Here is a 14,540-nt window from a genome sequence, read left to right on the forward strand (position 1 = left end):
CCCCCCCCCCCCGTGGACGCCGGCCCCGACCGCCACCGAGAGGAGGAGGAGGAGGGGGCGGCGGGCCAGGCATGCAAGCGGGACCATTCGTCCCCCGGGGGCCGTGCGCGTCTGGGCCCCGCGCCGGGGCGCGCGCTCTCGGCCGGACGATCCCGAGCTTGGCCTGGGGGCAAGTTCTCGATGCATCATACCGCAATGTTGTTTTGTGGGTTTAATGTCCCTCGCCAAGGGGATAAATGCCCTGGATGAGGACGGGAGCCCATCGAGTGGCGCTTTGTCCGAGTGGTTAAGGAGCCAGCCTGCTAAGTTGGTGTGCTCTGCACGCGCGTGTTCGAATCACGCAGGCGTCAAATATCTTTTGCTCCCTCGTTTTTTCGTGCGCCTCTCCCGGGGAGCGGGGGCCACAACAAAAGAGGGCCTACAAGCAGCACCCCCCCTCGTTTTTTTTTTTTTTTTTCGCCGTACGCCCCCCTCCCTCTGACCGCCGCCCCCTGACACGGACGCGTCCCTGGCGCTGTCTCCTAGGTGCGGTTCTCCCTCGCGAACGGAACCCGGCGGCGCCTAGTCTCCCGCGCGGGGCCCGCCGCCCCGCCCCCCCCCCGCGAGCAGCCGGCGCCCCTCCGGTCCCTTCTTCGCGCCGCCATCCAGGAGGGGGGCGGGGAGGGCCGCAGAGTTGGCCCGGCCGAAATGCGCCTTCTCTTCTCCTTCTCGCGCGGCGCAAAAAGAATATGACGCCTGCGTGATTCGAACACGCGCGTGCAGAGCACACCAACTTAGCAGGCTGGCTCCTTAACCACTCGGACAAAGCGCCATTCGGATGAGGGGCGCTCATCAACAGCCGCACATATAGTTTCTCCTTTCCGAATGGCCCTGCCGCGGCTCGCTCCTTGTCCCCCCCCCCCTCTCGGCGGGCCTGTGTTACGAGAGGGCTGCGGCCCGGGGAAGTGGCGCGGGAGATTAATCAGTGTGCGTCTGGCAGTTTCGCGTTGTCGCCGCCGGCCCGGCTCCTCCCGAGTCCCTGGGGGCGGCGGGGGCGGCGGGGCCGCCGCGGGAAGCATGGGCGACTTCGCCTCAGGCCTCGGGGCGTTCTGCCTTGCTCGACCTCTCGCGGCACCGGCAACAAAAACAGGGCCACTTTCCCACGGTCTGCTAGTGGGCTGCCTTTTCCCACCCCCGCGTCTCGGGGACCCCTCGCGCACCCGACCACCGGGTCTCGGGCGTCGCGCTACCGGCCGGGGGCTGGGCATTTTCGCCTCGCGGAACACATGCCGGGCCGCCTGCCCGGCCCCAAACAGCGGCTGGGTGTGCTCGGCCCGCAGGCGCCGTGCAGGGTCCTGTGGGGCGCGTACAGGAGGACCGACCGTGCTTCTCCCCCCGCCCCCTCTCCCCCGTCCGCCGGCCCCGCGGTCAAGGGATTGGACGGGCATCCCCAGCCGGCAAGGGGTCATTTTCGCCTTGACCCCCGCCCGCGGGCGGTGCTTTTTACCTACGCCCCACGGACACTTTGGGCAGGGTTGGCGCACAGCTTCCGAGGGTCGAGCGGGAAATCGCCCCCCGGCAAGCCCCGGCCGCCCGATCCCACCTCCTTTGATGGGGGCAGGGGGAGGGCGTTTTCCGGGATCGGGCCACAAAATACAGCGGCCGCTTTGCCGGGTCGAGCGTGCTGGGGCCGACACCGGCGCGCTGGCCTTCTTTCTGCCGGTCCTCGCCCCCTGTTCGGGGAAGAGCCCTTCACGTGCGTGGCCCCGCCCCCGCCCCCGCCCCCCACTCTCGCCCCCGCTCGCTCTTCCCAGACGTCCCGATCGAACAGCCCCAGGGGCTGAGGCCGCGCGCTGTCGCGCAGACGCGCGCCTTGGCAGAGCCATGGGCCCTCCGCGCCCGGGCGTGAGCCTGTGCGCGCATTGCCGAGACACGGGGGATGTTTGCTGCGCGCGCGTGCGCTAGTTCACAGGAGGGCCCGTGGGCGGACCGGCATAGGTGGGTCTTCCTTGCGTCTCTGTGCTGCGGGCCTACACCAACAGAGACGGTTCGTGCGCAGCCCGTCCCCGGCCAGGCTGGGGGGGTGATCGCATTCCAGGCCCTGGGGGCGCTAACTCTCAGACAGAGGTCCAAGACACTCTGCCCACTGTGCCCTCCGGGTCGGCCGACCCCCGGGCCCGGCGGCACATTCGCCGAGTGTGTTGCACGCCCCGCCCCCCGGTGTCCTGGACACGCACGCACACACGCACCCCCCCCCCCCCCCCATCGTCAAATGCAGGCTCTCCAGCAGGGCAACCACGACGGCGCGCGCATTTACGCGCAGAATGCCATCCGCAAGCGCTCCGAGTCGCTGAACTACCTGAAGATGTCCTCGCGCCTGGATGCCGTGGCCTCGCGCGTGCAGACCGCCGTCACCATGAACGACGTTTCCCGGTCGATGGCCGGTGTGGTGACTCAGATGGACAAGGCCATGCAGTCCATGGATCTGGAGAAGATCCAGGCCATCATGCAGAAGTTTGAGCAGCAGTTCGACGACCTGGACGTCCGTGTGGACACCATGGAGGATGCCATGGGCAGCTCCACGGCCACCATGATCCCGGGCGAGCAGGTCGACACCCTGATCATGCAGGTGGCCGACGAGAATGGTGCGTTGTGTGGCGTCGCGTCGGCGGTGGCTCCTTTTTTTTTCCCGCTCGCTTCCTCGTCCGGTTCCCAGCTTCCTCCATCGTCGGTGACATTGACTGACTGATCCCCCCCCCCCCCCCCACTCACCCTTTCCCCAGGCCTCGAGGTCAACATGAGCATGGCCAATGCCCCCTTCGGAGTACCCGCCACCCAGGCCCAGACCTCGTCCAACCGCGAGCAGGACGAGCTTTCCCAGCGCCTGGCTCGCCTGCGCAACGAGTCTTAGGCGTGTGTCTGCTCGGACACACCTTTGCACATACATCAGCCTCTGCGGCCCCATGCCCGCGCGTGTGTACATTATTCAAGCCCCCATGGTTGGGACCCGCTGCTTGTTGCCAGGCCACCGGTTTGCCCCCTCTCCTTGGCCCCCTCCATGTGTATGTGCGTGTGCGTATGCGTACACGCCGACCCTGCCCTTGTTCCCGCCTCTCCCCCTCCTCTCCACACTGGGCAGAAGACGCGTATTTGTTGAGACCCAGAGAAATATACGAAAACCATACAACCAGCATCCCCGCAGCCTACCTGCCAACGGCCACCGGTCTTTGGCTGGTGGAAGGGCGTCTATTTGCCGGCCCCAGCTGGCCAGGGGCCCGGACCCAATGTGCCCTAGTGGCTCGTTTGCGCATCCAGAAGATCCAGACGCTCCAAGGGTGCGAAGATCCCGCCCGACCCGGGGCCCGGCGCGCCCCGCACGGCCCGCTCATACACAAGCCCCCGAGCAGCCAGCGAGGCAAGAGCGCTTCTGACCAGTGCCCGGGCCAGCCGGGTCCGCTCGCAGAGATCCTCCAGGGAGAGCTCCTCTGCGCATGAGTGGAGGCACACCGAACCAAGTGGGAGAGTCAGTGACAGGCAGAAGGGCAAGCCTCTGAGGGGACACTCGAAATGCCAGCAACCACGCACCGGCCTCGGCAAAGCAGCCAAAGATGTTGGCGTCATTGAATGACAAGGGCACACGCTCCAGGACCCGGTCTTCGAATTCGACACGCAGCACCACGGCCGCCGATTCGCCCACCGGGGCGTCCGGCAGCGGAGACCGGACCACCGCCCCGCCGGTCACCGCCACAGCCGGGATGGGCTGCTCATGGTCGCCAAGCCACCGGAGCCGACGCTGCTGGCCAGCCAGAGCAAAGAAAGCACGCTCAATCGGCTCCAAAGCCCTGAGCCACAGGTGTTAGGAGAATGCATCGCCAAGGGACTGAAATGCAGGACAGGGTTGTGTGTGGGGGGGGGGACAAGCAGCGCACTCTCGTAGCGGGCGGCAGAGGAGCATCTCTCCGGCAAAAAGCTCGTCGAGGTCATCCTCCTCTTCCTCCTCGGAGCCGCTGTCGGCAAAGGGATCCACATAGTCCATGGGGGGTGCCATCGAGCCGGCCGCGCTTGGCCGAGGAAGTGTGGTATCCACACGCGACACCCGCCCGGGCCAGAACCGGTGCGAAAGGACCAGCGGCTGGGCGGACACCAGAAGCGGACACAGCCCCGCGTGGGTGCGATGAAATGGTCAGTCGGTTGTCGGGCCCGAAAAAAAAAAACACGATCCGCCCGGCGCTCATGGATCGGGCACAAGGGAGGGGGGCGCACCCGTGAAGTTGCCCACTGCGGGCTCATGGCAGCCAGGCGCTCCCAGACACGCGCCGACTGCCGGGCATCGTGGAGCATGACATGGCACGAGTGCAGTGCACGCTCGGACAGCGGGATGACCGGCCCCTGGCCAAAGCGTCCCGGGCGCGATCCCGGCGCCGGCGCCCCATGCGATCGCTGGAACCCATAGATCAGCCCCCGGAGGTGGTGGTCGAAGTGTGTGGTGCCCGGGAAGTCCGGCGTCCTGGGTCGGACGGGCGGCAGGAGAGATTGCGCCAAAAAGGCTTGGACACTGGCCAGTTGGGCCTCGGCGAAGGCAACATCCGTGACCAGTGGTCGGTGGCAGGTGCTCACGCTGGTCGAGCTGGCGGCCTGCACCTCGGCCAGGGTGTGCGCCAAGGTCAAGCGAACGGCCCGGGCCAGGGTGACCGGGCCGCCGGCCAGCGCCACCGTCCGCCGGACCACATCCCGCAACACCTCCACCAAACCCGGGCACCGGAGGAAATCCCCGGCCAGGGTGTCGATCCCACCATCGGGCATCATGCCGCCAGTGGGCCGGGTCGCGGCGGCAAGGAGATGCTCGGCCAGCCGGGCCGGCCCGGCGGCAGCTGGGACGCCTGGAGGTCGGACACTCGGACCCGGCGCCGGCGGTGGGCAGCCCCCGAGGGCCACCTCGGCCAACTGACGCTCGACCACCGCCAACATGACGGGCGATTGGTGGTCCTCGGCCCAGAAGTCCTCATCGCTGTCGGAGTTGTCGTCGCCCTGCGGCCGACCGGAAAAGGCCCCAATCCGAGCAGGCAACGGAAGGTCGACACTCGCGCAGCCAAGCACCCCGGCGGCCACCGGACCGGGGCCAGGGCCAGCAGGACCGGCCGCCGGTGCATCGGCCTCTGCCATGCCCAACACCGAGGGCGACAGCGCCTCGAGGGCCAGGCTGAGGAAGGCGCTGAAGGCCTGCTCATCCAGGGCACTGGGTGCACTGGCCGCCAGGAAGAGCCGGCCAAGGTGCCGGGTGGCGGTGGGGTCGCCGGCGCGAACACCGTGCTCCACATGGCGAAGTAGCTCCCCCGCCAGGAGCATCGGCGCTGGGCCGAGTTCCGGGCGTGGGGTTTTGGCCGCCAAGAGGCCCGGCAGGGGGGCAGCCGACGCGGCCCCGGCCCCCCCGGGCCCGGGATTCGGACTGAGCGACTGCTCGCGGGCCCACAGCCACCCGGCATCGATGACGGCCCGCTGGAGGGGCCGATCAACCGCGGCCACGAGAGCCGTGGTGACAGCCATGGCGGTCAGCTGAAAAGACCGCGGATCCAGAGCATTGTCCAGCCGGAAGGTGCCGGGCGCTTGAGCGAAGGGCCCGGTCCGGAAGGATCGCAGCAGGAGCGCCGCCGCGCTGGCCGGAGCCCCGGCGTCTGTCGGCAGGAAGACCGGCTGCAGGAGGGCCACCGCCCAGGTCAGGTGAACGGCTCGGACGTGGGTTTCCATCAATGCACGGGCCGATTCCACCGGCACTTCCATCAAATGGGAGATGCTGCGAGTTTGATCAGTCATCGGGCTTTGGGAGGCGGGGCGAGGAAGTGGGTGGCCCACAAAAGGGGCATCCCCCAAGCACGCACCTATCGCCCAGCGCCACGGCACACAGGGCCGCGGCTCGGCGACACGCCTCAAACCACAGGGTACACCAGGTGTCTGGCGAAATGGCAGCCGGGATGGCCGACCGGAGGAAGCCCATCGCCCGGCAGGCATCCGCATGCGACGTGGATGACAACCCCTCAAAAGTGGCGCTGGGAGCATGGCACAGCCGGCCGAGGGCCACCTCGGCCGCGGCGATGTCCAGCAGTGCCCGTCGGACTGAGGCGCACGGCCACCGTCGACTCAGCTCAAGGATGCGGTCCAAGCTGCACGCGCCATTTCCCCATCATGCAAAGAGGCCGTCAGCAAAAACTGCACGATGTCTCGGTGTGTAAGAAGACCGGCAGGCGGAGGCACGCACAAGTGATCTTGAAAGGTGGCCCACGCATGTGCCGCTAGTCGGAAGGACAAGCAACTGACCCGGGTGAAGTCTATGTGCGCCAAATGCCACCGTGAGGGGGAGGCCGGGGAAATGGGGCGGCAGATCAGCATCCGCCCAGGGGGCGAGCGAGGGGAGAAGCAAAAGACTCGGGCCGGCTTTCGCGCCGGTCGACGCACATGGCGAAGTGATGCCACCCTCACTGGCAATGACCGACAGGAAGAGGGCGGCATCTGTCAGGCTGGCCGGCGGTAGGTCCCCAAAGAGAAGCAGTTCCTCCAGCCAGAGGCTCAGCGGGCCACCCAGCCAGTCCGCCAAGGATACCGATGCAGGGAGACCCTGTGGGGAAGGGCCCAGGGCAGTGCTGACCGCATGGCCAACCACCTGGCCGACAGCCAGCTCGGCCACGCCGTGAACAATACTGGCGTATTCATCAGGCGGTGAGACACATGGACAGGGAGAGAAGGAGGGGGAGAGAAGCATGCAGAATAGCCGATCCCCGGAGGGGAATAATAGGGCGGGGGACACACGCACTTCATCGAGTAACTCAGCATGCCAGACAGCTTCAGGGCCCAGGCGGTGGCCTGGCGATCAGGCACCGGGACCAGTGCTGCCTCGGTGTGGTCGCCCAGGCGCCGAAGGAGGAAGCGCGCGAGACACACCCAGATGGGGTCGCCCCCGGGGGCGGCATGTCCCAGGAGGACGGTGCGCAGGAGGCGCTCCCTGGCAGCCGCCTGCTCCGCGACCAGGGTCGCCAGTAGGAGATCACACTGGCGCAGAGGCGGCCATAGACCGGCGGGGGCCGCCAGGTCGCCATCGGACGAGCCTGCCTTCAGGGCCTCATCGCTGGGGTCCTCTTCGGGGCTGTCATGGCCGGGGTCCTCATCATCGCTGTCTGGCAGGGCATCCTCCTGCTGCATGTCCAGGATGCATGCGCGCGCCCGGGCGATGAGAGCCGCCAGCGGGCCGTAGATGGCCTGCTGCAGGGCACCATAGCGCCGGATCAGGTCTGCCACTTCCAAGAGAAACGGCGTGTCAGGGTCCGGAGGGGCGCCCAAAACCAGGGCAGCGGGAACACCACTGGCGGCCCCGACGCGGTCGAGGGCAAGCGCAGCGGCTTGTGACACGCCGGCGCCGGCGCCGACGATGTCAGCCATCGAGCCGCTGGACAACTCGTCCAGCCACTCTCCAGGGGCTCGGTGGCGTGTGCCCGACAGGAGGTCCAGCAGCCACTCTGGCGGGGTGTCTTGAAGGACTGCCCGGATGCCATCCACCTCGAGCGGCTGCTCGATCGGACTGGCCACCACCCGCGGCAAAACTGCCCCCTGCAACAGGAGATCCAGCGTGGCTGAGCAAAGAACCACAGGGTGATCGTTAGTCAGGCCAGGCACCGGGCTTGCTGCTTGAAAAAGTGGGAGGACGCACACTTGGCCACGGCCGTCCACCGACCAAGGGTCAGGAGGTAATCCGCGAAGACGGCCGCCGGCTCGCCGAAGCCCGGCGCGGCCGCTTCCGATAGGGTTGCATGCCACCGCTCGGTGAGGTGATCTGTGAGCACGTGCGACGGGTGTGTGTGTGTGTGTGTGTGTGGTTTTGTGTGACAGTTTCAGAGGCAGATGTGTCAGAGCTCAACAGGGCAAGAAGATGGCAACCATATGTGTGCATCTGCAATGGGTGTCGGCGCGTGTAGACGGGCCGACGTGTGTCTCAGCACGCCGGGAGACGCGAGACCCGCCGTACCGAGGGAATGCTTCTCGACCAACGAGGGCACGGGGAGGTAGGCATCAGGCTGGCCACATGGAAGGGCCGTCGATTGCCAGGCAGCGCGCGACGGGTCATACAGGGCCACCAGGTGCCCGAGATCTGCCGGGGTGGTGGTCTGAAGGTGCTGTGCCAGGACGCCCAGGAGCTGCTCGGCCACCACGGCCGCATGCCCGGCCGACAGGGCACTCTCCGCGCCGAAAGGCGCCACCGGCCCGGTGTCTACGCCGTAGCGGGGGGACGAGCCCCACGCGCGTGCATCGACCGAAAACATGCCAGGCGACGGGCCAAGGCGCAAACAAAGCAGGGAGTTGGAATCAAACGGGCCGAAGGTGACAATAAGGGCGGAGAAGGAGGAAATACAGTGCCGGCTTGCTCGAGGAGCGGCGTGGGTCGCCTCCTCTCAACGGCCGCCCCTGTGCGCGATCTAGCAACACCTTGGCCATCCAGCCACAACCAGCCGGGGGGGGGTGGGGGGAAATATTTCAGAAACCCAGGAAAAAGCTCCTGCCAACGGACGGCGCTAACTGTCTGCGCCCCTTCGCGGGCGCCAGAGGGGGGAGAGAGGACGGAAGGGGGGGGGTCGTGTGTATTTTTTTTTTTTTTTTGCAGGCGCGCAGGCAACGCGAGCAAAGGAAGCAGATGAAAGAAGACACAACTCCGAGCTCCGCGGTCAGCCGGAGGAACCGGACGGCGGAGCCCCGGCCGAGCCCGATGCGCCAGCCGCGCCGCTCTGATCGTTGAGCTTAAAGAGACTGCGCAGACCAGGGGTGGCCGAGATGTCCGGCAGGGCGAAGGTGTCTCGGTCAAAGGTGAACCGCGAGTACCGCGATGTGGTGGACGACGGCTCCTCAGCTGGGGGGGTCAAGTGTTTGTCGGCAAAAAAAAAAAGGGGGGAGGGACAGCGGGCGGCCAGTGGGGGGGGGGGGACAGAGAGGAAGCCGGGCGAAACAAAAAATCAGCGGAGACGCACAGGCTGGAGGAGCGGAAGCCGAGGCTCCGGCGGCGGCGGCCGGGGCGCCACCCGAGCCGGCGGCGGGAGTCCCCGAGCCGGTGGCCGCCGGTGTGGCCGGAGTGCCAGACCCCGGACGCACGGGCCCCTTGGCCCCGGACTCGGCCTGCGCTGAGGCGCCAGACCCGGAGGAGGCCGACGACGAGGCGGATGCCGAGGCCGGAGGTGGAGCCGGTGTACTTGTGGCGCCGCCAGCAGTGGTGGCGGAAGTGGCAGCACCAGAAGCAGCACCGCCAGTGCTGGCTGCTCCGGACCCGGCGCCCGACCCGAAGGTGGAGGTGATGCCGAGTGTGGGCGAGAGGGAAGTCGGCAAACCGACGCCCGTGACCGACAGCGAGGGCAGCGATGAGAGCAACGACGTGGGCAGCAGATTGCCCGTCAGTCGAGAGCTGAGACCGGCGCCGGTGGCAGCGCCGGCCGCCGGCGCCGTGCCGCCTCGCTCGCCGGACGGCGTGTCCGGCAGCCGGCGGTTGAAGATATCCAACAGTGCCTGGACCTCGCGCGCGCGAGTGGACAGCCCCTTGATTTCGACGATCTGTGTGAAGCGCGACACGTCGGTGTCCGCGTACAGGATCAAGTAGTTGTCCACGAAGGCGTCATGCGGCTCGATCGGCAGGCGGACCATCTTCAACAGGACCTCGGCCTTGGAGAAGCCGGTGTTCAGCATCTTGGTGTATCTGCGCGCAGTAGATGTGGCCGGGCAGGGGGATGGGGCAATGGTCAGCCATGGGCAGGGGGAATACGATGAACGAGATAAAGGGAGAGAGGTGGCCTGATATGGATGAAAAGGAAACCAGGCAAGGCAGCGGCGTCGGTGAAACGCACGAAGTAGGAATTTTAATCATGGTAGCGTCCGACCCGGAATGGGTCACGGCCTTGGCAAAACCGAAGTCCTGGTCGCTGTAAGAGAAGGCCGAGGTGGGCGAAGCAGACACGAAGTTGGGGAACTCGCGAAGGCGAATCTTCAGCGAAGCCACGTCCACGAGCATCTGCTCGGCGCCCACATCGCTGATGGGCCGGCAACGATAGATCGTGTCGTGGAAGCGAGCCGTGAAGGATCTTTTGCGGCGCGCGCATGGGTGTGTAAGTGAGCGAGTGAGCGAGTGAGCGAGTGAGTGAGTGAGTGAGTGAGTGAGTGAGTGAGTGAGTGAGTGAGTGAGTGAGTGAGTGAGTGAGTGAGGGGTGAGGGGTGAGGGGTGAGGGGTGAGGGGTGAGGGAAGAAGGGAGTAGGAGCCAGGCAGAGGGAGAGAGAGAAAGCGGAACCCCTCCAAGGACGAAGGAAAGGTCACGGAGGAAGACGCACTCGGCAAACTTGTGGAAGAACCGTCGGTAATACTTCTGAGCCATGGTGTGCTGGCGAACCATTTGCACTCGCTCGCTGAGGATGTTGATGAGGTGACCAACATAAGCATGCTCGTCACCGGTCACCTAGAGGAACGTGGGGCCAGGCCGAGGAACAAGGGCAAACAGATAACGAGTAAATATCGACGACACCCGGTGAGGGAGGCAGGAGGTCGCATAAAAAGGAAAGGGAGGAACCAGGGGGCGCGTGCTCCCGAGCATGTCCGCACCTCGAGCTGGTCCCAGCGAATGGAGGTCATCTCCACGAAAGCCGGGTCGCAGGCGGCAATCATGTTCTCCACCAACTGCGCCTCACACGCTGCAAGAAGCCTGGGTAAAGGGAAGGAGAGAGGGTGGAAAGCGAGTGCCAAAGACATGGGAAGTCAGCGTAAGCCAAAACCCAAACAGGGAGCAGGGTGGGCGGGGAAGGACGGGGGGGGGGGGGGGGGACCACAGGAAGCGTACTTCTGGAAGACGTTGCTTTTGAGGACCGAGAAGGACATCTTCTCCTTCAGAGTCGTGTGAATGGACTTCTTCAGCAGCTTCTCGAGCTGGGGAAATGCGGCGGAAGAGGCCGAAAAGTCAGTGTTGGCCAATATGCGGGGAACAAACAAGCGGCGGAAAGCGAGGGGGGGGGGGGGGGGGGGGAGTGGTAAGACCCCAGGTACTGGGCAGGTGCGCACTTGGATCGAGGTATCGTGGCAGTAGTCTGCCGTGTTGAGGATCATTGCCAGAGTCCGGAAGGAGGCCGGGTTGAGGTGGGCCTGCGAGGGGCGTTGGACGGGGCCCACGCCGGCGACGCTGTGTCAGGGAGCACCGAGTCAAAGTCGGCATGCAGGCATGGATACATGGGAAAACAGGGTGGCCAGAGTTGTCAGAGGATGTCAGTGTCTCTGGCGCCGGAGATGAGTGGGGCGCAGGAGGGAGAGAGAGAGAGAGGGAGAGAGAGAGAGAAGTCTCTGTCCCCTGCCATCCAAATGGCCAAAGCGGACAACACGTACGCCATGCGCGACTGGGTGGCCTTGGCCGGGACGGGGACGCCCTCGCGCAGCCACTGGGCATACTCCTCCAGGAAGGAATCGAAGGACTTGGCCAGACTCAGCAAAGTCTGCCGGTTGCTGAGCTTCACGCAGCGGTTGAGCGACATCTTGAAGAGAGAGAACAGTCCGGAGGCTGAGGACAGAACCTGCAGACGCAGGCTCGGCTGATTGGATCCCTGCGCGGGGGCCGGCACCAGGGGCGAGCTCTTGCATTGGGACAGATACCGGCGGAACTCCCTAGCACCGTGCGGTGTGCCCCGTCCCACCGAGGGCGAGGGGGGAGAGATTATGGGTGGTCAGTATCTCGAGAGGAGGACACGGAGAGAGAGAGAGAGAGAGAGGGAGGGAGAGAGGGAGGGAGAGATAACAGGAGAGGAGGACAGGAAAAAGGCCACATCTCCCGCCGCGTAGGGACGCACTTCTCCTCCGCCTTGATGTACAGATGCATGTACGGCTCGAAGCACTGGGAGATGAGCCCAGTGAACTCATTGGCGTCATCCTTGGCGGAGGTCGCCGCGTCGCGGTCCTTGCGCCCGGCGGAGCGCGACTTGGCTGGCGAAGAGCCACCCTCCGGCGCGTCGGCGTCCGAATCGTCGGACATCTCGGCCCCGGACTCGCCATCCGTGGCCGGATCCTCATCCTCGGACGGATCCTCGGCCATGGCAGCTGCGCCGCCATCGGCCGACTTGAACAGCCGGTTGAGAGCCCCTTCAAACTCGACGGTCCGCTGGAGCGACTGCAGCAGGGCTGTCACTTCCAGGTCGTCCATCATCTTCAAGACCGACTCGAGGTCGCGCCTATGTGTCGGCGGGGAGAGGATGAAGGGTCCAGGGTGGTGGGTGAAGGATGGAGAGTGGAGGATGAATGGTCCAGGATGGATGATGAAGGATGAGGAGAGACCAGAGGAGAGACCAGAGGAGAGACCAGAGGAGAGACCAGAGGAGAGACCAGAGGAGAGACCAAAGAAAACAGGGCACAAAGTCAGGACACGCCATCAACAACGCCGCATGGACACCGGGCCGAACCCCGGTGTAGGAAACATAGAACGGACCGGGTGACGATGCAGAACTCCTTGCAAAAGGCCTTGACGACGTTCCAGTCCGCAGGGAAGATGCTGTTGATGTTGGCCGAGCGCGAGGCCACCGCTCGGCGGAGCCACAGGTACCGCCGGGACACGTTGGCAAGCGAGCCATTTTCCGTGCCGAAGTACTCGCGCTTGTAATGGCGCAACTGCAACTCACAATACGACTGAATGATGGACTTCCTGCGAGTGGGCACACCAGCAGGGGATAGAACGCCAGGGGAAGCAGCGTGAATAAGAAGCGAAGCGCCGCCGGATATGACGGAAGAAGGAGACGCAAAGGACGGGGAGAGAGAGAGAGAGAGAGAGAGAGAGAGAGAGACAGATAGGCAAGGGGGAGATAACTTTGCGAGAGTCGAAACACGCACTTGACATCGGCATCCAGGAGCGACGCCACATCGCAAGCGCTCTTGAGCATGGCCACATCGGCAGTCGGCTGGCCCTGCTCGTTGAAGCTGATGGTGGAAAGGTGGACGGGCCAGGAGAGAAGGAGATAGAAAGAAAGAAAGAAAGAGCCATCAGAATGAGCTGGGGACGAGGAAGAGAGGAGAAAAGAGAAAGCCGCAAAGGCAAACACACACCCTCGGCTCAGGTCATCGCGGATGTACCGGCCCAGGTCACTCTGGGCAATGGCCGCCACATCGACACAGTTGACCACCACTCGCACATGACGATACGGCTTGAACAATGCCACCAGCTGTCGGACACCGGCCAGCACGCTGGTGACCTCCTGGTAGTCGCGCCGCTGGGTGGCCGTGCGGAGCTTCTCCACCGAGGCCGACAGGAGGGACAGGCGCCGCAAGGCTCCGACCGCCTGGGTGAGGTTCCGCCGGGCCGAGTCGAAGCGACGCACGTCGCCGGTGATGGCCCCGACCAGGTCGTCGGACGCGGCTGCCGCCTTCTTGATGGAGTCGATGCGCTGAGTGAGCTCCTGCAAGGAGTGAAAGCCAAATGCACATGACACCCCGGTGGCGAGTGGCAGACGAGGAGGAAGAGAAGGCGAAGGAAGAAGAGCAAGAGGATGAGGATCGTCAGCAGGCGCCCAACCAGGCAGAGAGATGCAAGAGGAGCATGTCAAGGGCGGAAGGAGAACGGGTACGGACAATGATGGACTGCCGGGCGGCCTCGAGCTCGCGCTTGCCCGCCTCGCCGGCGTCCGTCTGACTGCGGACCACCTCGCGGATCTCCGAGTCCAGGCGGTTCACCTGGAACTGCAGATCAGTCAAGACCTTGTCCACCTTGTTGCTGAGTGCCTCCTCTGGATCCGGGAGGAGGGGGCAGCGAGGGCCGAGCAACATCCGTTCACGCACGCACATACACACACACAAACACACACCAACACGCATGAGAAAGAGAGAAGAGGGGCGGATGGAGACAGACCGAAAGTCAGTGGCTATGGCAAGGGGAACGGGCGTGGGAGAAGGGAGGAGAGAGAGAGAGAGAGCGGAAGAGAGAAAGACCACGCACCGTTCGGGAAAACCCGGTTGATGTAGATCCGCGGGGAGAAGTCCGGCAAGTCGAAGGGATCTTGGGGCTCGGCCGCCTCGGCCGGAGCGCCACCCGCGGCGCCCTTGTCCCCCCCGGCCCCGGTGGGGTTTGAGGGGTTGCCCCCGGGCCGGATGTTGGCCAGAAGCGGCGAACGCCCTGGGCCGGAAGAGTGCAGTGAGGGGAAGCTCAGCCAGCTGGTCGGAGAGGAGGTGGACGAAGGGGACCCGGCCGACAGCGGCGAGGCCGTCAGCGATGAGGACACCGAGGACGAGGAGAAGCTCGTGCGCTTGGGCCCGGTGCCGCTGCCGCCGCCGCCGCCGCCGCCGCCGCCGCTGCCAGCGGCAGCCATCTGCGGGGAGTCCTTGGAGTCTGTCGCGGGGGACATGCCAGCAGACGCGGCAAACTCCGCATCGCGGCTCGCGTGAAAGGGGCTATCCTCGGTGGGGGCGCCAAGGACTTTGAAGATGCTCCGGTCTCCCCGGCCCTTGGCGGGCGAGGCAGCAGAGTCCGGGCCAGACATCGGGCGGACGAAGAGGCAGGGGGGAGAGGGGAAGGGGAGGGAGACCG

At 65.6% G+C, this 14,540-nt stretch overlaps 3 protein-coding genes and 2 non-coding genes across 8 annotated transcripts in view; 2 read left to right on the top strand and 3 right to left on the bottom strand.

Annotated features, from left to right (window-relative positions):
* H696_06183 (hypothetical protein) overlaps window positions 1-3,538 on the top strand; it is a 4,235-nt gene extending 697 nt beyond the window's left edge. Inside the window, exons 5-6 of the mRNA XM_009499926.1 lie at window positions 2,258-2,624; window positions 2,763-3,538. Of these exons, the coding sequence (XP_009498201.1) occupies window positions 2,258-2,624; window positions 2,763-2,890 (495 nt within the window). The 3' untranslated portion in view covers window positions 2,891-3,538. The remainder of the gene's footprint in view (window positions 1-2,257; window positions 2,625-2,762) is intronic.
* On the top strand, window positions 269-350 carry H696_06184. The gene has a single exon. It is a non-coding gene; the product is annotated as a tRNA-Ser (tRNA).
* H696_06185 lies at window positions 730-811 on the bottom strand. The gene has a single exon. It is a non-coding gene; the product is annotated as a tRNA-Ser (tRNA).
* Window positions 3,146-8,434, bottom strand: H696_06186 (hypothetical protein). 4 transcript variants are annotated; one of them, XM_009499927.1, is made up of 10 exons: window positions 7,991-8,434; window positions 7,676-7,798; window positions 6,785-7,598; window positions 6,430-6,671; window positions 6,233-6,302; window positions 5,856-6,137; window positions 4,243-5,770; window positions 3,909-4,111; window positions 3,565-3,821; window positions 3,146-3,464 (listed from the first exon to the last, which is right to left on the bottom strand). In XM_009499927.1, exons 1-10 carry the CDS (start codon window positions 8,283-8,285, stop codon window positions 3,271-3,273), a joined length of 4,008 nt encoding a protein of 1,335 aa, XP_009498202.1. In that variant the 5' UTR covers window positions 8,286-8,434; the 3' UTR covers window positions 3,146-3,270. The 4 variants fall into 4 exon arrangements, with proteins under 4 accessions (XP_009498202.1, XP_009498205.1, XP_009498203.1 ...); XM_009499930.1 differs by having other exon boundaries at window positions 6,430-7,598; XM_009499928.1 differs by having other exon boundaries at window positions 6,785-7,798.
* A 250-nt stretch (window positions 8,435-8,684) lies between these two features.
* On the bottom strand, window positions 8,685-14,493 carry H696_06187 (hypothetical protein; the record flags this gene model as incomplete). Its single annotated transcript, XM_009499931.1, has 14 exons — window positions 8,685-8,866; window positions 8,985-9,700; window positions 9,849-10,082; window positions 10,327-10,451; window positions 10,595-10,694; window positions 10,830-10,915; window positions 11,048-11,165; window positions 11,366-11,641; window positions 11,824-12,201; window positions 12,456-12,668; window positions 12,854-12,940; window positions 13,067-13,416; window positions 13,589-13,743; window positions 13,953-14,493. The coding sequence occupies 14 exons, from the start codon at window positions 14,491-14,493 to the stop codon at window positions 8,685-8,687; spliced, it is 3,561 nt and encodes a 1,186-aa protein (XP_009498206.1).
* Between the last annotated feature and the right edge of the window lie 47 nt (window positions 14,494-14,540).

This window comes from Fonticula alba, assembly GCF_000388065.1.
Source record: "Fonticula alba strain ATCC 38817 unplaced genomic scaffold supercont2.25, whole genome shotgun sequence".
NCBI classification, from domain to species: Eukaryota; order Rotosphaerida; family Fonticulaceae; genus Fonticula; species Fonticula alba.

What these genes read in the sequence shown, in the direction of transcription:
- H696_06186 (XM_009499927.1), bottom strand. Translation starts at nt 8,285, where the DNA reads ATGTTTTCGGTCGATGCACGCGCGTGGGGCTCGTCCCCCCGCTACGGC. An exon ending in ATGCTGAGTTACTCGATGAA is followed by an intron (nt 6,672 to 6,784) that starts GTGCGTGTGTCC and finishes TGAATACGCCAG; the next exon opens with TATTGTTCACGGCGTGGCCG. An exon ending in CGCAGTGGGCAACTTCACGG is followed by an intron (nt 4,112 to 4,242) that starts GTGCGCCCCCCT and finishes GTGTCCGCCCAG; the next exon opens with CCGCTGGTCCTTTCGCACCG.